The 26,466-nt window shown below is 43.1% G+C and overlaps 2 protein-coding genes across 2 annotated transcripts in view; one reads left to right on the top strand and one right to left on the bottom strand.

The window, feature by feature from the left end:
• Positions 1-562: 562 nt before the first annotated feature.
• Positions 563-11,119, top strand: RFFL (ring finger and FYVE like domain containing E3 ubiquitin protein ligase; the record flags this gene model as incomplete). The annotated part of the gene is made up of 6 exons (XM_082008701.1): positions 563-742; positions 5,947-6,351; positions 8,272-8,355; positions 8,732-8,939; positions 10,219-10,242; positions 10,817-11,119. 6 exons carry the CDS (start codon positions 563-565, stop codon positions 10,996-10,998), a joined length of 1,083 nt encoding a protein of 360 aa, XP_081864827.1. The 3' UTR covers positions 10,999-11,119.
• Positions 11,120-14,476: 3,357 nt separating this feature from the next.
• The window catches only part of LIG3 (DNA ligase 3), a gene marked incomplete at both ends in the record, with an annotated part of 15,125 nt that continues 3,135 nt past the window's right edge, over positions 14,477-26,466 (bottom strand). Inside the window, 15 exons of the mRNA XM_082008691.1 lie at positions 14,477-14,710; positions 16,152-16,243; positions 17,165-17,339; positions 18,404-18,550; positions 19,086-19,160; positions 20,434-20,576; positions 20,954-21,077; positions 21,312-21,389; positions 22,353-22,440; positions 22,869-22,948; positions 23,736-23,867; positions 24,343-24,498; positions 25,175-25,343; positions 25,458-25,535; positions 26,196-26,362. Coding sequence (XP_081864817.1) covers positions 14,477-14,710; positions 16,152-16,243; positions 17,165-17,339; positions 18,404-18,550; positions 19,086-19,160; positions 20,434-20,576; positions 20,954-21,077; positions 21,312-21,389; positions 22,353-22,440; positions 22,869-22,948; positions 23,736-23,867; positions 24,343-24,498; positions 25,175-25,343; positions 25,458-25,535; positions 26,196-26,362 — 1,938 coding nt within the window. The remainder of the gene's footprint in view (positions 14,711-16,151; positions 16,244-17,164; positions 17,340-18,403; positions 18,551-19,085; positions 19,161-20,433; positions 20,577-20,953; positions 21,078-21,311; positions 21,390-22,352; positions 22,441-22,868; positions 22,949-23,735; positions 23,868-24,342; positions 24,499-25,174; positions 25,344-25,457; positions 25,536-26,195; positions 26,363-26,466) is intronic.

The following is a 26,466-nucleotide window of genomic DNA, read 5'->3' as shown; positions in this document are numbered from 1 at the left end:
GGCGTATGTTAAATCAGTGGCTCTACTGTCCTTGTCTTTTACTTTATCTTTTTAGATTTGTAGCTGTAAATCTGTAGAGAGACTTAGAGAGAATAGCCGTCTATGATCTTGCTGCTGATTTTATTTAAATAATGTATGTGTCACAATTTTAGCTTCTGTTTGCTTTTCCCAATGCACAAAAACCAAAGTCAGTGTTTTACAGCTTACGTGGAATAGAGACAGCCTTTTACAACAGGTTTGATCATAGTCTCATACAGCCAACTGGAACATATATTTTGTCTTATCTTTGCTGTAATCTCTTAACTCTTAAGACATTCCAGTAAATAACTATTGTGGACTTTATTTGTTCTTTTTCACAAGAGGCATTGTGTGCTGGACTGGGTGTGTAGTTTTTTGCATGTGCTTGTAAGTTAGAGGAAAGATCCAAACTTAGGAACACGCTGTCAAAAATGAATCGCTGTTGGGAAATTCAAATACGCGTTTTATGCTTTTATTCTCACTTTAGCTGGCAGGTTGTTTCTCATGTAATTTCTAACATGTACCTTTTCCACTTCCAGTTATTATGTGGGCAAGCTGTTGTAATTGGTTTTGTCTGGATGGCTCACCTGAAGAGATGCAGCCGCAGCAGGGAGCCAGAGCCCAAGCCTACTCCAACCCTGGGTACAGCTCCTACCCCTCTCCCACTGCTCCCGAACAGAGCTGCAAAGCCTGTGGGGTGCACTTCGACAACTCCTCTACGAAGGTGAGTCGCAAACGTCTTCTCTGGCGCTGCGGACTTAGGGGAGCGTTCAGTTTGACTGCAATATGCCATCTGACTTTCATTTAGTGACAAAAAGCCAATTTGGAGAGAAACAGGTGCATGTGAGAGGCCTGTGATTTGAGGACATACCATATGGGAAAAGACAGCTTGCCTATGCTCCTGTGTCTTTAGTCATTCTTTTGCAATTAGCAGATGTAGTTAAAGATGACTGGAAATCTGGTAGGTAACCTTCAGTAGACTTGGCTTTCCCAGGCACTGAAAGAAGCAAGCTAAACTGCTTATGATCATTTAAAGGAGCATTAACTTGAGCATGAGTTTTTTAATTTTTTATTTAAAAACACGCCCTTTAAAAAAAACATTGTGCCCAGAAGTTTAGTAATCTGTTTGTGCTTCAGTAAAGGAAGATCTACATATCTCTTTTCCAGACTATTGTTGCTCAAACTAAAAAGCCATGGAAGTTTATTGAGGGTGTGTGTTGAATTGCTGAAGCTTGATGCAGAAAACAAGCCACCCCCTCATGCCCCAAACCTCAAACAGACAAACAAAAAAGACCAAATCCATTTTATCTTGTTTGTAAACTTTATTTGTGAGCATCTAGGTGCCAAAATAATTGTCGCCACAAGATTTTTAATTAGACTGCAAACCCTGTCCGGGACATTATTTGGGCACGGTGGTTCCTATAATGCTGTTTGAAAAATGTTTTAGTGAGGAAAGTTGTTCCGAGTCCAAACTCTGTGGCTTGAGAAGTGTCTCTATGTAGCATGTTACTGAACTTAATAATGTGAGAACTTAAAAATTACAGTGAGTTTTGGCCACAGCCCATTGAGATTAGATGGGGAAATTAATAAATTCGTCGGTCTTGTGCCTTTTTATTCATACATGCTGGCACATACCTGAGAAATGGTAAGTCTTGGCAGAACTGTTGCTTTCTACTCACAGAACAATAGGTATGTTTATGCATTTTTGCACTGAGAAGTATTATTACTCCAGGAATCATTACAAATTTAAATTTTGATAATGTATTTTGGGAGTTGGGTGTATATATATTTAAATGCTTACGCTTTTTCTGACGGTAGGCAGATTCTGGGTCAGGTGGGAATGGGGCAGTCACTGCACATGACTCTACATAGTGTTGTCTTTAACATTGTCCTCATTAATGTGATGTATCTTTGCAGACACTTGTGGAAAGAATTATTCTGAATCCAGTGCTTACTATTTGCTACTGTGCAGAAGAGTGGATGTAGATAATTCTGCTCTTGAAATTAAAACAATTAATGCAGTTAACTATGGATTATACAGTAGCAGTGCTAGGACCATGGTCCCATTTTTCCTTGTAGTCTCTAAAACATACGTTCTAATGTAAGTTGCCTTTAAAGCAGTTTCTTGTATAAGAGTCATCAGTACCGCTCCAGATAAGTGCAAACATACTTATTTGGGCTAGGTAAAGCTCTGGTGTGCAAATTGTGGAGGATCTGCTGAAGCAATTGAAGACGTTTCTGCCCCCAGTAGAGTTCCCTGTTTTTCTGCGGGAGTTCGCTGTCAGTATAACTGGGGCAGCAGAGTACAATGTGTGCTTGTGTCTGGGCTGCTCCTGTTCGGTGCAGACTGTCAATGAAAATGAGTTTGAGGTTGACATTCTGTATTGTGAACGGGGGCTCCTAAACCTTCCTTCCACCTTCCTGCTGCCACCACAACTGAGCAGAAATCTCTGGGACTGGCTTGAGCTTGGTTACAGGTGGTAAAGCTTAAACAGCTGCAGGAAGGTCTGCTAGAGCTCATCCATCAGTCCTTGGTCTCCAGAAGAGAGCTGGATACATAACTTATAAAACACTGACATGTTTGTAAGCCATGTTAATTCTTTAATTTTGTTGACGTGGACCAAGAAGTGTATGAAATATCACTTTGCTGCAACGAAAGCACGGAAAATTCTGCATTCTCTCCCAGGAGAGGCATTGCCTTTGAACTCCTAGTGTCCAGTTAATGTTTATAGTGAAATACACTGCATAAAAATTAATTCCCTCCACATTGGTGACCATAAGGATAACCTAGATTTGCTTTAAAAAACCCCAAACCAACCAACAAACAAAAAACAACCCAAAAAGCAGAATGATGATATTTTAAGGACTTGATCTTTTATCATAACTGTATCTTTTCATATAATGTGGCACCTACTAAAATGATTAGGGTAGGCGACATTTGAATGCAGCATGTACTTAGAAGATGCTTTTAAGTAACTGTTGGAGCATCTTTAAAGGATGTAAAATTTAATAGTGGTAGCAAAAAATCTCTGATTTTTTTTTTTATTTATTTTTGTTTTCCTTCTCTTAGATGACTTTTTGATCTTGGTTTTCTGGATCAAACTGATTCCACAAAATTTTTTAAAATTTAAAACAAGCATTCTTCATTTTCCTCTCTGCTGGTAGAAAGCAGTGGCAGGCATTCGTGGTGGGTATGTCAGACTGTTGTTCCTTCCTCCCCCATTCTCTGATTTCAGTGCCTTAAATTGGCTGACATTTTCAGGAAGATGCTTTTCTTTGCATACTTACAGAAAAGGCTCCTGGCATGATAGAGTGTAAGATTAAAAAAAACCAAACCCGAACAACAGTAGCCGTAGTGAAAGCCTGAATGTTGGCATTTCTTCATTTTATCCTGCACACAGAGAAGAGCCAAGTGTATCAAAGCCTCCTCCTGGTATCTCTGGGAGACTAGCTGTTAGAGCAAACAACCAGGAGCAGCTTCCATTCTGGACAGACTTCTGATTTAGAGTATTTCACTTCTGTTGGACCATCCCGTGACTGTGCTCCCAGTTAGTAAGCATCATTCAAAAGTGGTCTGACCTCTTAGTAACAGGATTTAATTTACAACAACATTTGAAATTAATCGCTCTGAAGAGAACAGCGTCTGCAGTTATTGCCCTTTCAGTCAGAGTTCAACAAATGTTAACGAAGCTGTAAAAGCTGCTTAATACTGAGATGTGGCAAACAGCTTCTGTGCAGGTTTGAATACTTGATGCTCAGATACAGGCTGGGGAATTTTTTCTTCTCTGAAGACGAATCCTGGTGGTGAACTGATAAGCCAGAGACATGCCTGGTTTTATTTTGACTTCTCAAATGCATCATTTGGTAACTAAGGCAGACTCGTGTTATTACTGTTAATTGCTTGCAAAAAAACCCATGTCAGATAATGCAGCCTTTGTACTGTGCTCGCTTACGTCATACCTAAACATGTACGTACCCAAGTAGGGGTTTTTGGGCTGGAAGGTCTTTGGCCTTACAGTGGTTCCCTCTGGAGCCAGTTTGGCGGTCTGCAGAGCACGGGGGGAGGCTTCCCCCTGCCAGGTTGGTTTGGTTTGTTTTCCCCTCAGTTCTTCTGGTTGCTCCCCTGTCAGAGATGGGTGATTGAGAGAGGGAAAGTGTTGTTGACAACGGGGTTATTTTCCATTACCCTGCCCTTGTGGAGCGTTTGTTCGCCTGCTCTAGACACATGCACAACCAGTAGTTCCTGTCTCTGCACTGAAAATTTCCCAAGAAACTGGATTGTTCCTGCAATCGTAGGGTGAAAAAAAGTCAGTTACATACTAAAGGTGTTTTATAATGACCAAGTTAAGGAAAGCTTCTCAAAACTGGATGGTACGTGGAAACTGCCCTTCCTGTCTTGCTTTGTGAGTGATGAAAGTCACTTTTACTTGGCAGGCCCCCAGACAGCAATTTTGAGATGAGGTTTGCATGACCAGAGGTTCTCTGTGGTAGAAATTTTCATGTCTTAAAATGCTTAGGCAGGAAATTGGGATTCTTTCCACTAACTGTCATTATAAGTCTATTACAGGGTCTAAATGAGAAGTCTGTCAGTTATAATTTAAGGGGGTGTGTGGGGCAAGGGGACTGCCAGGCTGTAAAGGCGATCAGAAGGAGCTTCTGTAAGCAAGTAGTGTATTTACACCTTTTAAAACATGAGAAACATCTGCTCTCTTTGAACTGTGAAGTTTAAAATGTTCTTTAATCACTAGAAGCGATTCTTGAAACAATTTTTTTTTTATCTCTGAGCTTGTATTTGTTGCTTCTCCAACTCTGCATGTGTATTTTTCCTTGCATAGCTCTGAAGGGTCAGGATGTCAGGATTTCATAGAGGTGCTTGTCTTCTCTGAGACTGTGAATTAGCATTTTTAACCAGCACTGAAACCAGTTCTTTCTTCCCTCAGGACTTTTAAAAAGGCATTAGTGTGGCTGTTCTGCTGCTATTCCTATTGGAAAACGTAGAATTTGACTTTCCAAAGTGTTAACAGTCAGTTTCTGCAGAAGTCAACATGGACTGTGAATGCGTGGAACTTCTGCAAATCGAGCCCTGAGTGATGAGACCAGAACAGTATAAAAGATAAATATTAAACAACAGAATTTAAGCTGTAAAGTTTTTAAACGTTTGGGGCCTAATATTTCCAAAACTTCCAGTGCTTTCTCTCTAGCACCTAGCTGGCACACAGTCTGCATATTATTTTCAAAATAAGCTGGCTATTTTTGTTACATAAATAAATGTTGAATTCTTTGATATCTGTGAGACAGCGTGAGCCTTGCTGTTTGCTTTCCCTCTTATGGTGAAAAAAAGATTCATTTCGTGATTGTAGCAAATTGGAGGGAAAAAAAGGGGGGGGAGGGAGGCAGGCCACTCATACCAAGTATTACATTTATGAAATAGAGAAGTGGTTTTAAGTAGTTCCCTCCCATGTTAAAGCTTTCTTAATGCACAGAGCAATATTTCATTATTTTATAAAGCAATGCACAATTAGCTGTACTTTACTTGAAAGTCTGCTGCCTCATAGATATCTCCTGATTTCATCTGTGCCTTAAACGGGATGAACGGGTCTAGAATAAGGTGCAGAAAACTCCTGTCATTTGAGGGAATTGTCCAAGAATATAATAATTCATCCTGGGTAAATGGAGTGTAGGTAGTGCTTTGCTAAGAACTGTGAGGAATGTAGTGATCTGCTTATGGGATCAATCCTTTTCCCATCTAGGAGCATGAGTAACATACTTGGCACTTTTCCATAAATTAGAAGGCTTTGATTATGCTTTAACAGAGGCTACTACTTACTTTGGCTTCCAGATGATAGGGGAGCACTGCCTGCAGTCGTTGTGCACTTCTGTCGCAGGTCATGGTGGATTGGTTTGATTCTGTTCCTTTCTCTTCACCAGCACATCTGCTTGGACTGTAAGAAGAATTTTTGTACGTCCTGCTCAAACCAGCCTGAAGGTGGTCCCCTTCTCTGCCATCTATGCCAGCGCTTCCGAGCCACAGCTTTTCAGCGGGAAGAGTTGATAAAGATGAAGGTGAAGGATCTGCGAGACTATTTAGCACTCCGTGAGATTTCAACAGAGTTGTGTCGTGAAAAGGAGGACCTGGTATTTCTGATTCTTGGCCAGCAGCCTGTAATTACCCAGGAAGATCAGATAAGAACAAATCCATTTAATACTAGTGCCTCTGGACAGCAAAGCTTTGTAATTCTCCCACCAACCAGCATAGTGTCTTCTACCTCACATGATGCGTCTCCAGTGTCTGCAGATCCCATCTCAAGTTCCCTAGCTCAGGAACATGAACAGGTACGGTCTCTAGCCAGAAGCATCTTTTGCAAACTCATTCATCTCTATTTCTGGATTAACTACAAAGGCGTTGCATGAGGTTTTCCAAGCAGATAATGTGCCAAAAAAGTTTTACGTTAAAGATGCCCTCTTAAAAAGCGATGAGGGCTTCTGTTTAGAGCAGACGACAAAATACTTCAGTTGCTTTTTATACATGCTCTTCTCAGGTTTGTTTTTAATTTTGAAGTGAGGACCTCATACTTTCTTACAGAATAATGAGGAAAGTAAGATGAGCTATTTTATGCTACCTTGCTGTGTAAAACTGTGACTTGCTGTCACCAACTTTGACGTGCTATTCCCTTTCTACACTAGTGGAATTTAATTTGTTGAGCAGTACTGAATATATTGAACATTCACTCTGAGAACAAGATCACTGTTTTGACATGTGTTTTCTCTGGTGCCCTGGTCCACACTTGCCATTGCCACTAGGTACTCCTGTGACTGGTTCCTTTGGTACTTGACGTCTGTGTTGGTGCACAGATCTGTCTTGTGTGTTGATGTTGACAACATTCTGACAACTGTATGTAGTTGCTAGATGAAATGGTTATTATTGTTCTTTAATTCATGTGCAAGACAACAAGCAGAGTTTAAAGCAATTTTGGAACTGAAACTGAGGAGAAAGGTGATTGTGAGATGGGTCAGGTTCTTGGTGTCTTCTGCACTCGGATCGATAGGTGACAAAACCCGAGTCTGTTGTTAAGTCTTCAGTTTATGATGAAACCTGCAGTTCTGACGAACCTCGTCTGGGGTATTTGAGCTTAATTATTTTTTATTGACTTTGCTTTGTGTGGCTTTCTGCTGCCTCGTATGGGAAGTTTACTCAGTGTTTGACATCTGCTCCTAGTGCTACTATGAAGATAATAGGTGTATTCAGGTCCCTGTGGACCACAGCTGTGAAAGTGTGTGTACCTTCTGCTTCCTCAGCAGATGTATCTAGTGCAAAAGAAGAGTTTTCCTGGGAGCACATTTCTTACAAATCATTAAAAGGCCTTTTCATTCTCTGGTTTTCTGTATCTTGCCATTCCAATTTTTACCAGCAAATGCAGCTCTGTTGTCTTCCCTTACTGTCCGATGATACATTTCAGCTTCTTGTCTCTACTTGCATGACATCCTGCTACAGTTCAGGCTCTTTCATCATTATTGTTATTCTTTTGCCTTGTAAATATTAAGTCACCACCTAGATAAGTAGGATGGTAACAGTACAGTCCCCTTTGCCAGTAGGGAAGCTGCAGAGAGGAGCGATAGCTGCTGAGGGCAAATTGGATAGAATTACAGTGTAGTTCCTTTCATTTTATTAAGAGCTCAAAGCAGCTGCCCCTTCTCATTCTCCAGCTTTGTTGCTGCTGGTCCTCCTATTTGTCCAGTCCGGAACCCCCCTGAGGAGGTGTTTCTGTAGGGTTACTTTGAAAATGACTTGTAGACTTTGAGCTGTGTAAGAGGACTCTTATACAGAGCCTTGCACTGAGAGCCGATGTGCCATCAGAGCTGTGACATAACGCCATGTCACACCGCAACACTTCAGGGAAGGATTGCACATATGTGTGTGTATACACACACGTATAAATTTGGTCTCCTCCTGATCCAGCCTCACAGGAGTGTCATGTGGGATCTTACTGTACAAGTACTCTATCAGGGTTTAAATGAAGCAGCGCTTTAAAAGGTCAGATGCTGCACTTCAGTTTCAAAAAGTTTTACTTGCTTAAAGTTTGGTTTTTGTAAGTGCTGCACAGGAAATACCTTCTGCAAGCGTGCCTTGCTTTTACCTCGTGCTGCACTTTGTCCCTCCAGTGGGCAGGGTTAGCAGTTACGCTGAACTATCGAGCTTATTTCCTTTTGGACACAGAGATATGCTGTTGGTGAAAGCTTTATTTCCTCTTCTAGGCAAATGGTTATGTGCCTCCAAGCCAAGTTGGTATGACAGGAGTTGAGAATGCAGCAGAAGCACCAGCAGAGGAGGAGACAGAGGTTTGTGTGTCCTGGAATTAGATGATAAGAAATACCAGGTTTTCTAGACTGTATTTGCTACCACAGAATCATTACCGCAGAGACATGGGTGGCTAAACAGTAACTCAGACTGACCAGCGGCAGATGAAATCAAGCCCTTTCTTTGGCATCATCTTGTCCTCCACATATAGAAAGAACTGGTGTCACTTGGACACTATAAAAATTATTTATTTCCATCCTAGGACTTAAGTTTCTGACAGATGGAGGAATTCACACGTACTCAGAGTTGTATGTACATCCAAACACGAATTCCTGCTAGTGCACATGTTGAAAATTGATTTAAATTGTAGTGCTAGGTGTCAAGGGCAAGAGCCATTCCATCTTTGTTCCCTTTCAGTCTACTGACTCAGAAGATAACCTGGTGCAGGGGAGGAAGGCTTCTCTTTCCGATCTAACAAGCATCGGAGACATCAATGCGCTCTCTGTGCGACAGCTGAAGGAAATTCTTGCTCGCAACTTCGTCAACTACAAAGGCTGCTGTGAAAAGTGGGAGCTGCTAGAGCGGGTGACTCGTCTTTATAAAGAGAAAGATCTGCAACATCTGGGTAAGACACTTAGCAAACATGTGCCTGTTTTCCAGGTTTTCCTTTTTTACGGATAGTTGCAGAAAGCAATAGAACTTACCCTACGTTTCTTGTAGGGTTCTCACTTGTTTTGTGCAAGTGAGAAGAAAGGAGGAAGTGTTATGCATGTTATAGTGGAAGTAGCTAAACTCTATTGACCGCTACTTGTAGTTGTTGAAGAGGGGAGAGCATTATGGTAGCTCTGGAGAGCGACTTCCCTGTAGTAGCAACAAATGAGAACTGTGTGCCCTTCAGCTGGGGATTCTGTATAGCTGTGGCACGTGGTGCTAGTCGCTGCATCGCCCACAGGACAGCTGATGTGTGACTGCAGACGGATGACGGTAGGTGCTGGGGTGAGCTCTTATCTATTGACTCATGATAACTGGCAAGGTGAGCAGGAAAATGCCACCAAAAAGCAGCCGGGCAATTGAGAGGCATGTGCTCAGTGGCTCCCACTGCTGAAGAATTGTGGTTTGACTGTCCTCTTCATCACAAGAGCATTCCTCCTGTGCACTGCCTGCTCCTGCTGGGCCTGCACAGTTGACTGATGAGGGGATAGTGGTGTGACAGAGGTGCAGAGAGAATGTATCTGGCTTGACTTTCAGGTGCCAGTTTGCAATTCTAGGTGATTAGTTAAAAAAAGACACATACCTGTAAATTACTTACAAGAGAAACTTATTTTAACACTTTGATTTCTTAGATTGGACAACACAGAAACAAACCTAAGTAGCACTGTTTTCTTAAACACATCTCACTCGTCCTTTATGAATGATAAAAGATTTAAGACAACCACTTGGGTTTTATATTCTTCTGTCATTGTATCTTGTGCTTTTGAATTTATCCTCTTTTCTTAATCACTGTTGCCTGTGTGTGTGTCTGAGCTGTGCTCAATGTTGGTGAGATTGTGTAACACCAAAGAAACTGGCACAAAGGGCTACTGAAAGTGTAGTTCTCAGAAGCCAAACACTGCATGAATTCCAAGGCTGTCTTAAAAATCGAGACATCACTTCAGATAGTCGCTTATCCTCGTGAAGCGTTAGCTATTGTGTGAGCTCAGTAAACGAGAAAGTTTCTTGCCAGCTGAACAACCTATCCTGATCAACCTCAGCCTGAACCGCTGCATGGGGATGAGCAAAATAAGGTTTGGTTTAGTAATCTCCCTTCAAGGCTTTAATCTCCTGCTAAATAATACCGCTTGAGTAAATTTTTTCCCCCAGCTTCTCTTGCTCTCACCAAGTAACTTTCTCTTCCTATGTTGCAGTTTCTGACACTGACGATCAAACTGGTAAGTGATATTTTTAATCATAGAATCATTTAGGTTGGAAAAAGACGCTAAGATTGAGTCCAACTGTAAACCCAACACTGCCAAATCCACCACTAAACCATGTCCCTCATCTACACATCTCTTAAATAGCTCCAGGGATGACTTAACTACTTCCCTGGGCAGCCTGTTCCAATGCTTGACAACTCTTTTGGTGAAGCAATTTTTCCCAATATCCCATCTAAACCTCCCCTGGCAGAACTTGAAGCCATTTCTTCTTGTCCTGTCACTTGTTACTTGGGAAAATAGACCTGCGCTGCTTCATTCACCTCATTGCTAAGAATCTCGGTGGTATTTCTGTTTTCATCACACAGAAATTACTGTGTAAAAGCTAAAGCTTTCTGCTCCTTGCCAGTTGATGGAGCAGATATATCCACATCAGTGTAGACACAAGGGGAATTTTTCTTTTTTTTTTTCCAGACCTTCAGTGTGTGAAAGTACATTAGGGGAGCCCTTTGATAAAGCCAGCTCACAGATTGCAGAAAAATGACACATCTTTTTTTTGTCTCATGCAAACTGTGGTCTCTTGTTTACTCAGGTGGTGCTGGGCTCCCTGGCATGGAGGACAACCTCTGCAAAATCTGCATGGACGCACCCATTGACTGCGTCCTGCTGGAATGCGGCCACATGGTCACTTGCACCAAGTGTGGGAAGCGGATGAGCGAATGCCCCATATGCAGGCAGTATGTGATAAGGGCTGTCCATGTCTTTAAGTCCTAAGTGTGTATAAGGAAGACTGGCGATGCTTTAAAGCCTCATCTGCTGCTAGAGAAATGGTCAAAATCGTTACAAATAGTTAGGTCAGAGATTAGTGTATGGGCCCCTTTGGAAGCTGGAGGCGAGGGAAGGATGAAGCCTGGGGAAAAGTGCTCTGGCTCAAGCCATGCCTGGCTGTGCTCTTCCCACTATCGTGCTTTACACCACAGTGCCTGGACCCCTTGGAGCTTATTGCCAGCAGCAGACACAGGATCATTAACAACCGACGTTCTAGAATAACTTGATCCACTAGTGGTGGAGAGAGACGGATGCTTGGCTTTCCACTACAAAGATCAGATTCAGAGCCTTTGTGTTCTCCCCTGAATAATAAACAAAAGTGGACTGGGGTCTCAAGAAGTGACATTTGTTTTGCTGCTTAGGCTATACTCCCAGCAACTACTTTATTTTCAAAGATTAAAATTTTTTTTTTAATTTAATGTTCTTACGCTTGCGGGACAGGCAGACAGCCTCCGATTTCCGTATTCAGAATAAACATAATTCTAGCCTAGTGCAATTGTGGAAAAATGTGTAATATTATTTGAAAATATTATTTGAAGATGGACTTTATATTCTTGAAAAATGTAAGGGGAGTGAGACTCTGTGAAACATACAGCCTTACCTGGTGTGGTGGTGGTTTTCTGTTTACATGACAGCTAGAGGGAGATTTCTGGTTTGACTGTTGTTGATTCCTTTGACTTCACAGGCTTCCTTACAGTATATGCCAGCAATCATTTTAAAACTGAACCAACTTCACTTGATTGAGGAGCTACAAATCTAAGGCTTGACTCTTTTGGAGGGTCACATACAGCTAAAGAGTAAGGATACCATTGCTACACAATCATCTTTAAGTACGGGTGCCTCTTTCTTTTTAGAGGGCAGACATGAAACAAAGCAAATGTTATCTCCCTCGAATCAGGATGCTTCTGTTTACTAATCAGCTTGCCCCCACCCGCAATTTTTCCCTTAGTGGCCTGCAAGCATTCAGTCCATTTGGCTGGTAACACAACTATGTTTCAGAATCTTGATGCCTTAAGTTTTCTGCCACTGTGGGATTGTATACTCATTTCAAGTCATTGGTGAAGTTGAGTACCTTCTGCTGCAGGTTCTTTCCTGTCTAGCTTTCCCCTTTATGGGAGGGGGGTGGTGATCACTTAGTGTTCAAACTGAATCTCTGCATGACTGCCAGTGAAGGAACAGCATAAAAAAGAAGCGTCCACTTACAGCTTCTGGAGTGGTGGAAGTGCGGTTACAGATGTGATCACCAAAGCCAACTACTTTTGCAATAAGTGGCTATACATGTTAACAGCAAATTAAATTTGTATAATCTTTAATGTGGAATACTGCATGAGTAGCAACTCCTCAACTGGCATGGAGTGGAGGGTCTCTGCTCTGCAAGTTGGAATCCATAAAGCACTTACTTAAGATGAAGAAATCTGTTACTCAGTAGGTAGCAGAACCTCTGCACTATTGAGGGTGGTCTCTGAACTCCACAAAAATGCAACAGCTGCTGAAGTTTATTGAACTAAAAATGTTGAGTTATACCTCTTTCCCTGTTCAGGTTGTTCTTTAATCTTTGGCTTAAGGTTTAAGAGCTTCCAGCATGAAAAGAGTACTGGTACAATTCAATGCAGCATGTTTAAAAAAAGTTGCAGGTAAGCAGTAACTGTGTTTACTCTTTAATAGGTTCACAGGGACCTCTTGAAGAGGGGTACAGGAATACATGAAGTGTTGAACAGCCTCATTTAGTAAATTCACTGTGAAAATTCATGTTGTTGTATTTTTCAGTAAACTCAGGGCTGGGGGAATTGAGCAAGAAGATGATTATCTCCCTGTGGACAGATATACTTTTACTTGTAGAGAATGGGCTTATTGCCCAGCAGATAAATCAAATTGCAGATCAATGCCTGAAATTTTAGGAACGAGAAGATATACCCACCGTATGATTCTGAAATGTGCTTTCTGAAGGGAGGGCTGTTTTTCTTCCTCTTCCCCCCTCCCCCCCCCCCCCCCCCGACTACAGTGTTTCCCTTGGAAAAATGGATTCTCTACTTATGGATATGGTTGAGTTGTTTTTAAAGGAAAATAAGAATCTGGAGCAAACTGATTAATGATCCAAAGGAATATAATGATCTGAACTAATAAAGTCAATGGAAATATTTATGTGCTTCATGTACACTGTACATAGTTTAAATATTTTAAAAGTTTTAATACTCTACTTGAAATGGCATGTTATCCTCTTAAATCCTCTTGGTACTATGATGGTTAAACTTATTAGTTTTGGTACAGAAGTTTGGTTTATAATTTTATAATAAAGTTGAAATGTGATTTAGTTAACTTTGTTTTCTGAGTCTCTTACCAACAGGCCAGGAGAAAGCAGAGATCCTACAGCTACTTCTGAACTTCAACCAGAAAAGGCTTGGGATACCAGGTGCTTAAGTATCACTAGTGGGTGGGGTGCAAGTACAGAAGAGGTTGAAGGGAAAAAGCTAACTGAAAACACTAACCTTTTAGCAGTACACTCTTAACTAACTTTTTACAGAGGGGAGAACATACTCCGTACCCTTGAGACTACAGGAACCAGTGAACTGGTCAACTCACTTTTCCTTTCATAATGTACACTCACCCAGAGTTACTCAGCAAATGCATGCTGTCATTTGCAAAATAGTTAGGTTTTAAAATGAACTCCTCTTTCTATCTCACTTATTTCATTAATATTCAAGTACTTGCAATAGCTTTGAACAGCTAAGGAGGTCTGTCAACTATCCTAAAAGATCCAGATGGTAGAGTTCCTTTCTCAGTTTTTACTTGTTGAAATACGTAATAGCAGAGAAACGTATTCTTGAAAACAAACACGCCCGGAGAATGCTTGGATGGTGCTACAGCAGAGCCTGTTTGGTGTCTTGGTTTTAATATGAAACCTACAGCAGTGGTGTGAACTGCTCCCAGATACAGACCTGTGCTGAATGTTAGAAACCAGGAGAAGGACACGTGTCCTTCATGTAAATTGCAGCCATGCAGCAAAATTTTTCTGGCTATACAGCCACTAGTTGCACATAGTTGGCGGTCTGTTTTCCTGTCCAGGCAGAGAATAACCTGTGGAAAATAAGTCCTGACAGCAAAGGAAAAACTGCTTCAGTTTTATTTCTTTATCTATAAAAATACCCAAACTTTAAAAACCCCAAGGAGACTAAACCAGCACCTAGAATAAGTGCAGTGGTCTACATTATGGGCAGAAAAATGGATTCAGCAGTGACATTTCTTCAGAGAGTTGTTTTAATTAATTCCATATGGTTGCTATGGATCTTTACCTCTCATGGACTCGGGCAGTTTATTTCTATCCATGTCTCCACAGAGGAATCTCACCATTTCTTCCACCTACCTAGTTCTCAGCAGTTCCCTTCAGGGAATTCTTGTGTCGAGACTGGTCAGCTGCCTCACATGGCTAGCATGGGGCTACCAGTCTCCGTTTCCGGATGCATTCCCAGATCCACTTGGGAGACACACGCTTAGCACCAGGATTCTCATCAATGTCCCCTATGACGTGCGTTGCTGAGGCTGTGTCAAACTCTGGCACAAGATCCCCATCGTATGCTATAAAGTACCGCCGGATTTTGTCAAAATCCTTCACAGAGGGCGACAGATACAGCTTCACACCAGTGAATATGTCCAGCAGCATCTGCACATTGTGAAAGAAAGAGGATGAGAAGCACAGGTTGGTAAAAACACTAAGTTAGTCTGGAAATTACACTAAATTCTTTGAGGCATGAAGGAGCCCATTCACCGTTCCCGAGGTTATCATTCTAATCTCGTGCCTAACAACTGTAAACTGCTCTTTGGACCACCACTAAATCATACACGAGAGCAACACCCATGCAGTTCCCCTGCAAGCCAGACATTAACAGCTGAACAGCACTTCCCTAGCTAAGGGGAGTTACTACCCCATCATTCCCCTTCGTGATGCTGCTGATGTGGTCCAGTAAACATGATCTTAATGCCTTTGTCTTTACAAGCTGATGCTTCTCAGTTAAAGTAGGAGAACGCAACCACCCTGGGAGGGGGCTTGCTGTTTACATCAAAATAGCTACTCCAGGCTTATTAGGAAATTATAGCTCAGTGATTCTTAATCCACTCCTACGATCGGCTGCACAATGGGCTAGAAAGGACAGTTCTCTCCCCTAACAGCTCCCACCTCTTCCATATGCAGGAGTTGGGAGGAGTAGCTGCTCAGCAATCACAAGGCTTTGCAGAGCAGAACATTGGTGGTGGGTGAACAGAGTATTGGCCTTTAGCATGACAGACCCGGTTATGTCAGCTCTGCAGACAGAAGAGCTGCAACCACACTCTTCCTTTACAAGGGGGCTTGTTGCTGCTATTTCACAGAATCACTAGGTTGGAAAGGACCTTCAAGATCATCAAGTCCAACCATTAATCCAGCGCCACCATGTTCCCTAAACCATGTCCTGAAGTGCCACATCCACACGTTTTTTGAACACTTCCAGAGATGGCGACTCCACCACCTCCCTGGGCAGCCTGTTCCAATGCCTGACCACTCTCTCAGTGAAGAGATTTTTCCTAATATCCAATCTAAACCTCCCCCGGCGCAACTTGAGGCCATTTCCTCTTGTCCTATCACTAGTTACTTAGGAAAAGAGGCCAACACCTCATCGCCACAACCCCCTTTCAGGTAGTTGTAGAGAGCAGTAAGGTCTCCCCTCAGCCTCCTCCAGACTGAACAACCCCAGTTCCCTCAGCCGCTCCTCATCACACTTGTGCTCCAGCCTCATCACCAGCTTCGTTGCCCTTCTCTGGACACGCTCCAGCACCTCAGCATCCTTCTTGTAGTGAGGGGCCCAAAACTGAACACAGGATTCGAGGTGCGGCCTCACCAGTGCCGAGTACAGGGGCACGATCACTTCCCTACTCCTGCTGGCCACGCTAGTGCTGATACAGGCCAGGACACATTGGCCACATTTCTGCCTTGACGTTTCATTTTAGTTTAGGCTGCTGCTATAGGAAGATTTCAAAGACCTTCCAGATGGAAGGCAAAAGTGAAGAGACAAGTGAAACTGCCTCAGCGTCCTCCCACCCCCAAGTGATTGCTGTCAAGCTGTCCATACCTTTTTTCCATTGTCATCCATCTCAGATGCTTTTCTCTTCTCCCCTCGTTTCTCCTCTGATTTTTGAGGGGATCCAATGACCGCTTTGCTCTCTAAAAAACAAAAGCTTGTCTCATTTGTGCCCTCTCTAGATGCTGGTTGTGTATTAAGGTGGGGGGAGAAGAAGAGTGAAGAGAGTAAAAGGGAAAAGGCTTTTCTGCCCTCTTTCTGGAAAATCCATGAATTAGACTATAACTAGCAAGGCACATTTTTCTAATGTAAATGGTGTGGGGCATCTTCCTGCCCTCATCTCCAGGACGTTGCTGTTCAACTTCCCTCCTGGCTGTCACCACACTGCCTTTTTGAGACTGCTCAGAAATTTGCTATAAGTTATTCCTTAGTGACAAAGTGCTGGTGAAGCAAACTCATTTCACAGCTTTGCAATTCACTACCTGGAAATCCCCTCCATCCAGGTGCCCTATTTTATGCATGAATTTCATCCAAATAAAATTAAATCCTGGTTCATGGCCAGAATGTCTAACCAAGGGGCATGCAATCTGCAGGAACGGGAGCAGCAGGTTTGCTGTTCAGACCAGTCTTATACATTCTGCTAAAGACCTTGATTTAGTAAGATTAAAAGGGACTGCGGTCCCAGAGAAATCACTCCAAGCTAGTTTTGGTACTAACCGAGCGTCTGCTAGGCTCAAGATATCTGTTCTAGGCAGCATATAATCTCAGAGAGCTTTTATCGTCTAAATGAATTGCTTAAGCACCAACCTATGCAGCAGCATCAGTGCTGTTTCTGTCTTTGCTCGATCCCAGCACCCCTCAGAGCTGTAGCTATTCAATCCATGCTATGAATAACACAGGCCAAACCAAGCGTCTAAGCAGCTTTTCCCATTAACCCTGACATGCACGTAAAAGCTTCCATGGGATCTTGGAGCACCTGACAGAAGGCAAAGATCCAAAGCTGGCCTGTGCCAAATGCAGAGAACACACCCTGAGGCTCCTCTCCCTGGAAAGCACCAACTTACCTTCTGGCTTCTGGGCTTTTGCAGGTGACTTGCTTGGGGGAGTTTTAATAGTGCTGTGTGGTGTGGAAGACCTGGAATTTCCCTCATTCTCTCCGCTGCTGCCAGCCGTGGACTCATCTTCCTCCCCAGCAACAACGCTGAAATCAGCCTTCTCTTTGGAGAGTTGGTACAGCTCCTGTCCCACCAGAAACAAAGCACTGCCGTTACCCACAGTGAAGCCGCTGATGCCAGACACGAGCCATAATGCATGTGCTCCTCTGGTTTGTTTCCCCCCTGAAGTGTGTCCTCATATGCTTTTTCTTCCTCCATCTCTTTGTAGCCATTTATTTTCCTGTCAACTTTGTTCAATCTCTCTGCATTCCACCCAGCTGCGTGACATTAAGGGAAGCCATACAGGGAGGCACCAAAAGCCATATTCACATGATCTACTACAGAGCAAGACAGACTAACTCCTCAGAGCCCGGCTCCCTAGCCTGAAAAATGAACAATGCCCACTGCTCACTCAGGGAACAGTCTGTCTGAAGAGGGTATTTTACCTTTCTCTCCCCTACCTGCATAAGGAGCCAGAAAGACTGTTGGGCAGCAGGTGGGCTGAATCACTGCATGCTTCGATGGCATAACAAGCACTTGCATCTGCTGCCAGTATCCCTGCAGGCAGCATGAAGACAGCCCGAACGACAATAACTCGACTGAGAACAGAGCTCATCAACAGCTGACTTACTGCTGGGGATGGCAGCAAGCCAACTGGTTTCCTATCAGTAAAGGAGACGTGGAAGCTGTGTGGGGTGGGTGCAGCCCCAGGGGTCCTGGCAGATCGCCATTTGGCCCCCGCACCTGGAACTGGGCCAGGCGACCCTTGGTCACATCCCAGATGCCTCCCTCAATCTCGGTAATTAATGGGAGACCAAATGACCATACAAACTTAAGAGAATAAAGGTCACCTCTTTCAGGAAGGAAATTCCTCAGCATGAAGGCTGTTACAACTAGCTGCCAGCACAGACTTCCCTGAAAGTGCACCACAGCTCAAGAGACTCGAGAGGCCCCATGAAAGAGTAAGATTCACGTCAAAATAATCCAGCAAGCAGCCTGAGCCTAGAATAAGTGGAAAATGTAGCATGCCATCATAGGTACCAGTCAGCAGGTATCTTCACTACACACCCTGCTATCGGAAATTTGTCTTTTTAGAGACTCGTCAGAACTTGTTCTCAAACGCGCTGCAGACGTACTGCATTCGCTCACCTTAAGCTGCTGGAGGTTGGTGGCCGTCTTCCAGTCTTTGTCATCTCGAATGCGGGTGCAGCGAGGGAAGCGAATGGAGATCCCATCTGCGGTGTGGGCTTCAGCTTTCGAGAATTCAGCCCCTGTGATCTCCCACACTGGGGCTTTCTAAACACAGTATTGAGGAAGTCATGTCACATTCCTCTGTTGTCTCATGAACTAACTAACATGTCTGTGTTCCTCTACTTCTGCAACAACACCCCCATTCCCGCCCCAGCTCACAGGCTTCCATATACACAAACTGACCTTCTGGTCAGTCTAAACACCACCTCTTCTATCAGACATACATGGCACAAACCATACTGATAAATTTCATAAAACAATAGCAGCTTTTGGGTTACAGTTGTGCTTCAACCGTTTTAAGTCAGATTTTTCATATTTCAAACTTAAAATTAAGTTCACTTCTGGAAGGGATTTAATGCACAAGAGTATTTCCCAGAAATGCTACAGGTACGATTCCTTCATGACGCTATTAGTCTCAAATGCATCTGCAAGATTCAGAGATAAAAACTTGCACTTAATTTCCTGTTCCAAGTATGAAGACTGATCTTGTAACAGAGACAATTTGTACACTTAAACGAAGTAGGGCAGATTGCTATATCAGGGCTGGAAAACATAGTTAAATGACTATGACAGCACTTACCTTTGGATCGGGGACGATGAAGTCTGGGTAGTAGATTTTGTTAATTTTTAGCCACCTTGGGATTTTACTAGGATCCTATTAATTCAAAGCACAAAACAAAAATGATAGCACTCATGATTATGTATGAACCTATTCCTACAAAAGAGGTTGCTGAAAGATAACATAGTAGTAGATTAACATACAAGTATTACATTGCCTTTGCATGATGAAACTTGCTTTTGCACTGCAGTGCAAGGTGCACTGATCTGCCGCAGTTTCTCTTACCTGGAGAATCACAAAAATTACTTGTAACAGTTCTCAATTACTGTCATTTGTTATGTAAAACAGTGACATTGTTGCACCAATTGTGATTCATATAAAACTACACATTTTTTTAGATTCTATAATCTTGAGGCAAATGGCCTTTAGGTTGCCAAGTAAATATTAAAATTCAGCGCTCTGTTTATATGTCAAGTCTTGAAAAATAAGATTCCTCACGTAATTACGTCACTCACAAAAAGTCTAATAGCAGATGATCTAGCCACAATAGTCTGGCTTGAGCCAGCCCCACCTAGTGACTGTCTTCACCAATCACAACATGCCCCCAAAAAGGGGTATTTGCTCTGCTCTTCCCAATAAAACTTTGTCTCAGCAGAAAACAGATGGTGCCTGGCTTCCCACTCAGTGTCTTTTGTACAAACCTCGGGCAGTGACTCATTTTCAGGAGCTGGTGGCACCTACACCTCACTTGTGTCAGAGCAGTTTATCTGACGATACCTCCAAAGAAGGGCAATGGAGCTGGTGAGGGGTCTGGAGCACAAGTGTGATGAGGAGCGGCTGAGGGAAGTGGGGTTGTTCAGTCTGGAGAAGAGGAGGCTGCGGGGAGACCTTACTGCTCTCTACAACTACCTGAAAGGGGGTTGTGGCGACGAGGGTGTTGGTCTCTTCTCCCAACTAACTAGTGACAGGACGAGAGGAAATGGCCTCAAGTTGTGCCAGGGGAGGTTTAGATTGGATATTAGGAAAAGTTTCTTCACTGAGAGAGTGGTCAAGCATTGGAACAGGCTGCCCAGGGAGGTGGTGGAGTCGCCATCTCTGGAAGTGTTCAAAAAACGTGTGGACGTGGCACTTCGGGACATGGTTTAGGGGACACGATGGCGTTGGCTAACAGTTGGACTTGATCTTGAAGGTCCCTTCCAACCTTCGTGATTCTGTGATGTAACTCTAACTGAGCCCCTATTCATTCCCAGCAGAGTACTTCAGTTCTGCATTTAGCCAGCACCTCAACTGTAGCTCAGCAGGAAGAGGGCTTTTACCAAGGCCTTGCTGAGCATTCCTTTGATCGCCTCCACGCCAGAGTCCCTCTCACCTTGCTGATCTTCACCATATCCAGCTCTGTTTGCAGACGTGCCAAGGTGGCATCATCATGGCCACCGGAACACTTGGTCACGGTGCACCATTTCTCACTCTTGGGATCATAGCAGCCCATGAGGAAGATGGACATCATCCCACCTGCAGGAGGGGAGAACAGGGTGGTTCACATCTTCTACAGGACAAGCCACAGCTTTTCAGAAAGCAAAGTAATGAACCAAACCCCTTTTCTATCTTTGGGAGTCAACGGGCCTTGGGCTTGTGATGGCTTCACAGCATCAACTCCCATACACAAAGCTGAGCAGAGAGCCTCTGCACTGTGTAAGGGGCCAGCCCAAGACCTAAGGCTTTGCTGTGCCAGTGAACCCACAGTAAAATCGCAGCCTGGCATGTGCTGGTCACTGCCTGCTACAGCCAGTCTCATTCTGCTGAGACCAAATGCTACAGGAGGCCTGGAATAGGAAAAAGCTTGAGAGTTTTCTGTACTGACAGATCTCTGACTTAAGCCAGAGACTTACCTTTACTGCCTTGTCCGTAGAAAGCTCCCAGCACTACCAGGTCTGCTGTGTCAGCCATCGCACCCTCATTTAAGTAGTCCTTTTTCACTTTCAGCCAGTGTCGTTTTCCTGGTTCATAATTACCCTGTGCAAAACAAGGCAAGAACCTCAAATAGCCCTTGCTTTTATCCAGCTTAGGGGTACAAGAGCACAGCAGTGCTCAGATATATAAAGAGCAACTGGGATTCGATGTCAGCATCGACAAGAACCCAGTGATGTTTCAAGGATGCTCAACCTTGGTTGCTTCATCCACTGACCTCTGTCCGTGGTTACTCCCCGATTCCCAGCATAGACCAGTAAAAAGTAAATATGAACCTGCCTTTGTATCTTTCAACACCAGTCCTTCCAGTCCCTCACGGATGACTCGGGTGATCATATCTGCCAGATCTGAAGATTTCTGAAAAGGAAAGGAATTGTGGTAAGCTCAAGACTATCAAAAGCTGTGGTTTTCAGGCTTTCTATTTGGAGCAGTGGTGCACTACAACCAAAGCAACTGCAGAGGGATGAGTGGGTAATTTCATAAAATAGTTTTCCAAGGAAAGTCCCATGCGTGTTCTCTTTGCTGCATGTCCAGTGACTAAGCTGGGAATATGTCCCAAGAAGAGAAGCGTTGGTTAGTTAAAAAAATACTCCTCAGGGATGAGGTAGCCACACTGTTTGTGTCCTGAGCATGTCCCATATGTGCAAGATCAGATTTTCTCAGCCAGCAGTGCTTATTTCTCTATCCAACTGCCTTGGGACCTATGCTTTTTTCTTCCTCCCCAAATGCTTTCTCTGCCCCAAATGTCCTGCATTCTCCACCAAAACCAAGATGCTACATCAGTAGCAGTGAGGAAAAATAATGGGACATGGGGCTTACGCATAACAATCAAAGGAAAAATTGAGCATGCTGCTGTCTAAATGCAGTTTTGGGCACTCGGGATGTATCTGTGCTACAAAACGCAGGGCTGTGTGGCACTTGAAGTTGCCGGTTTGGGTACTGAAAGCAATCTAGCTCCCTTCAATCATACTTCAGTCTTCTCTAGACGGCTCAGCAGTGCACAGACTAAGTTACAACAGGCTTTAGCTCCTCCTAACAATGCCAAAGTTACAATGCCTGTAAAATCGTTAAGATGACAAAAAAAAGAGGTGTGCAACTTAAGACTATACTGAAGTGGTTGTAGCCGAGACAAGATGGGAGCACAGGCATGGCCTTCTTGAACAACGCTAGCTCAAGAAGTCTTGCACACAGACCATTTTGACGGGCAGGGAATTGCTGGATTTGCAGCCTTAATCATAAAAAAGGCCATGTGGTAAAGGAGCAGTGTCCAGAGGGCAATCTGTGAGACTGCCACGCATGCTATTTTAACACTGAACTCACTGTGACATGCTTCATCTCCGAGAAGAGGATCCGGTTTGGGATTTCAACCATGTTATCGTGGAGAAACTTACGACGTTCACACAGAGGCCTAACAAGCAAGGAATGTCAACATGAAGTACCAGTCACATGAAGATTGAGAAAAGCTATTTAAAGAATTTAATTATTTATCCTACAGAGTTCCAGAAAGGACAATCAATTCTTACATTCCTCCAGGAAGTCATAAAATAGGAGTTTTGTGTTAAGAGTGTGTGTAGTTTCAGAGAATATAATATATGAATTTCAGTTCAGCTAAAATGCAGTTAATCCTGATATTTTGGAACTGCAGAGCAAGATGGAGCTCTGTAGTGATGCTCCATAGCACAGCAAGGATTCTCCTGTGCTGTCTTGATTTTAGAGGGGTAAATGGCCAGTCTTAACAGCCAACGTGAACGGCTCCCTCTGCAGCGGTAGTGTATTCCAGCAAGTTCACACTGGGAAACGCATCAGGCTACTCTCACACTATGCCAAGACACATACCTGTCCATCAGGCTGATGTCGTTGAAATAGATGCAGTCAAACACAAACAAGCAAACATTGGCATCTTGGAAAGCAGCTTTCTGAAAGACAAGTAAAAAGAAATCTGCTGTCACAACAAGCAGCAATATGGAGTTTTAGAAAAATAACAGGAACAAAAGGATGTATTTTTATCTCCATAATCTGTTATAATAAGCTCAGGCCTCTTCCAAAAGACAGAATTAGTCTGAGAATTACCATTAGACCGAATGTGTCAAAGCACAAACTACAAAAATAAAACATGCCGATTTCCTAGTGACAGGGAAATAACACCACAAATATTAATGACTTTGGCAATGTAACATCTGTCACTACTGCTGCAACAAAGAACCAAAAAGCATTCTAGAGACTGCAGATTAATGACTACTTTAACTTAAAGCACTTACAATTCAATTTTCATTTTACTGTCCTCTTCCTCACCGCCATTTAGTCTAGACATAAGCACTACATAATATTCACATGGACTAAATACTCTCTTCATCATTCTGGCCTTCCAATCTGCCATACGTTGCTACCAGCAACGATAAGCAATGACAGAATTGCAAGATTTTCCAAGGGTTTTTTAATATGTATCTTGAACTGAAGGTTTCTTACTGTCCTGCTAATGATTGGGTTAGTATCAACTCTGTTGTGTTCGAGCAGTACCTTTTCATTAATATCAGCATTCTCAGGGATCTTAATTTTTCCCCTAATGCTCTAGTAAGCACCAGATCTCCTAAATTACCCTGTGGTAACAGATCGCATGTTAATGCATTTAAATCAGCAGAATAACAGCCTCCAACCATGACAAAGGTGGGTTTTTTTTTTTGTGGTGTTTTTTTTTTTTTTTACCTTGTGCACACCAAGAGTCCCAAAAGGAAGCGGCTTGCCAGTTTTGTTATCAATCAGAAGAACTTCTGAATCCAGGATCATACTTTGCCCACCAGGGAAAGCCTGGGGGATGTAGTCCTTAAAATGGGCTACCTTGGGAAAAAAGAGAAGAAAAATATATATGTCTACTGGCTGAAGAGATGGACTCACTCCAATCCAGATGTTTTCTCCAGAAGTATGTCTGAGGCACGTGTAGGCACATCTGCATTAGCTTTATTGTCTACTGCTGTATGGACAGCACAGACTACAAACAGAAAAATGAGTCTTGAACAAATATAAGCAAGTCACCCAACTGCCATCAAGCCTCCTCAAACGCAGTGCATAAATGCAGGCATCTAAGGCAGACAGGTTAACTGTAGTTTCAAGCTCCTGATGCCCACCAGAACTAATTGGTTACAATTCTGTTATTGCTTTTCCAGATTCCAGGTATCTACAAAAATTAGACAAAAAAAGTCTACAACAGATGGTATCCTCCCTGCCTATAGCAACCGCTGTGAAATTCAGTCATGTTTACAGGGGAGGAAGGTAAATGCTGGCACAACAGGAGAGAGACTTTATAGGTGCTTACTTTGTGAGGGAGGACAGGTTTGAGGCTTCTGCTGAAGTAGCTGAAATGATCTCCATTTTTATGGACCTGCACCCGCTCACCATCATATTTGATCTCTGCATACATGCCATTTGGGCACTTCTTCATGGCGTACTCAATTGACTTGCAGGCTTCAGCCTTAGAAAGGTGGAGAGAGAAGTTCCAAACAAACTCAGTTGATATACTGAAAAATAAAGCTACTTTTACCTAATTTCATGAATGGACTACCAATTCCTTGGTAGATTTTTCTGTCCAGGGTCTCTCATATCCACTCCAAGTCTTCTTTTTCTTAAGTAATCATTTACTTTCAATCATCTGCATATGCCCAGATAATTATAGCTTTTCAGTGTTTATCTCTTCCAAATACTTAGACGATGTACGTACTGTGCCTTTTGCAGGAGTGTGCTTAGCCTAGAAGTAAATATTTAACTCTGATTTGTTCAAACAAAAAAACAAACTTATTTGAATCTCTAATCCAATGAAAAGCATATGCTGTTTCCAGACAAAGGATCAACTTCTGGAATGACAGCAAGCAAGCAAACAAACGAAAAAGAAAGTCACTTCTGGACAGAAAGCAAATCAAGATTTTAGCTTCTGCAGTGTCACTAAAGCTGCAAGTACACAGTACATTGAATACTTGCCTCTTGGTAGAAAACACTTTATAAAAATTGGCACTGCATACTCTATTAGCTCATACAACATGCAATCACTTATCCGTCTACTGATTCTTAAAGGTGAGGGTCTCTGACAGTCCATATGAGGCCCCCATCTCTTGCTCAGCTGAAGGTTACCATTGCAGGGAAGCCAACGTTACCAGCATGGGCTGAACCGGGGTCATCAGAGAGGCCTGCACACTGAGGGTTCGCTTCAGACCTGGCACCTTCTCAGCCTCCTGCTGGTTCTTCAGGACTCGCTCCACCACATCCTGGAGGTTGCGTGACGCTTTGAACGCCTCGTACGCGTTGGGATCCAAAGCATCCAACCTTTAACAAATTGAGGAGAGGAGGGAAACATGATTGACCTCAGGTCTGCTGCTCCTGCCTTATGAGGCTAACGCCCGCTTCTGGTTTTATCTCACAACGGACGGTAAGACTTACACATGCTTTGCTCCAGCGTTCATTTTCAAGTCGTGCTTAATTAGCCTGATGATGCATTTCAGGTCATTGCCTGTACACCTGAAGTGTGAGAGAAGATTCAGATATGGTAGGCGTTTAACTGAACTACATTCCAGCTGAAAAAAAAAAGGAAACTGATCCAGGCCTCTATAAGAAAAGGTATTCCCCTTCTGTAGGGTTTAAACTTGAATGAGGACATGTTACTAGTGACATCACAGAGGCAACAAGAGAATATCCAAAAGGCTTTTTAGCATCTTTATGTTTCAATACCAATATTAATTCTGCCTCAGTGTGACGCACCTTCCAAAATTCACTTAATTAATGCATCAAGAGTGATAGTAACATCCTCAGCCTCAGATCAACACAAACTGAGCCAGACCAAGAACCTTCAACACGTCTAAATGGCCTGAAGGCTTTTCCCAACATACCCAAGAACAGCAACTTAATTATCAGCTAAGTACCGTTAAGGTAGTTCTGCAAGCCACTCGAACAGTGTCTTGACAGACAAGGATGAAATTCTCTGGCATGAACAGGAGCCATACAGGTTCTCCATTGCTGGTCAGCAGTCGAGGTGTCTTAATCAAACCTAAGAGTGTCTTACAGATGTTAAGTTCAGGCTCTGTGGCTCATGATTAGCTTTTTATCTATTCCAGCTTGCAATATGCAGAAAACCACTCCTAGTTTTAGGGTAAACCTTCAGAAGCCAATTACTTTCCTTACCTGCGAGTGATACGTTGCAGCACACTTTGCTGGTCATCTTCCTTAGTAAGCTTTGATAGCTGGATTAGGAATTCATCTACCTCTTGGATGGTCAGGAGACTTTTGGCTGCTGGAGGGCAAGACTTGCTCTGTTCAAAGAAGAGGCGTACAGTCTCGGAAACATCTCCCTGTCTCCAAAAACAAAGTAAGGGTGTGGGTCAGAGCTATGGCTAGAAAATAGGCAAGATGCCACTGGAGATTCAACATAGTTACAGTAAGTAGGAGAGAGCAC

The sequence above is a fragment of the Phaethon aethereus genome, assembly GCF_964289735.1.
Source record: "Phaethon aethereus genome assembly, chromosome: 19".
NCBI classification, from domain to species: domain Eukaryota; kingdom Metazoa; phylum Chordata; class Aves; order Phaethontiformes; family Phaethontidae; genus Phaethon; species Phaethon aethereus.
This window is presented reverse-complemented; position numbering and strand designations above follow the sequence as displayed.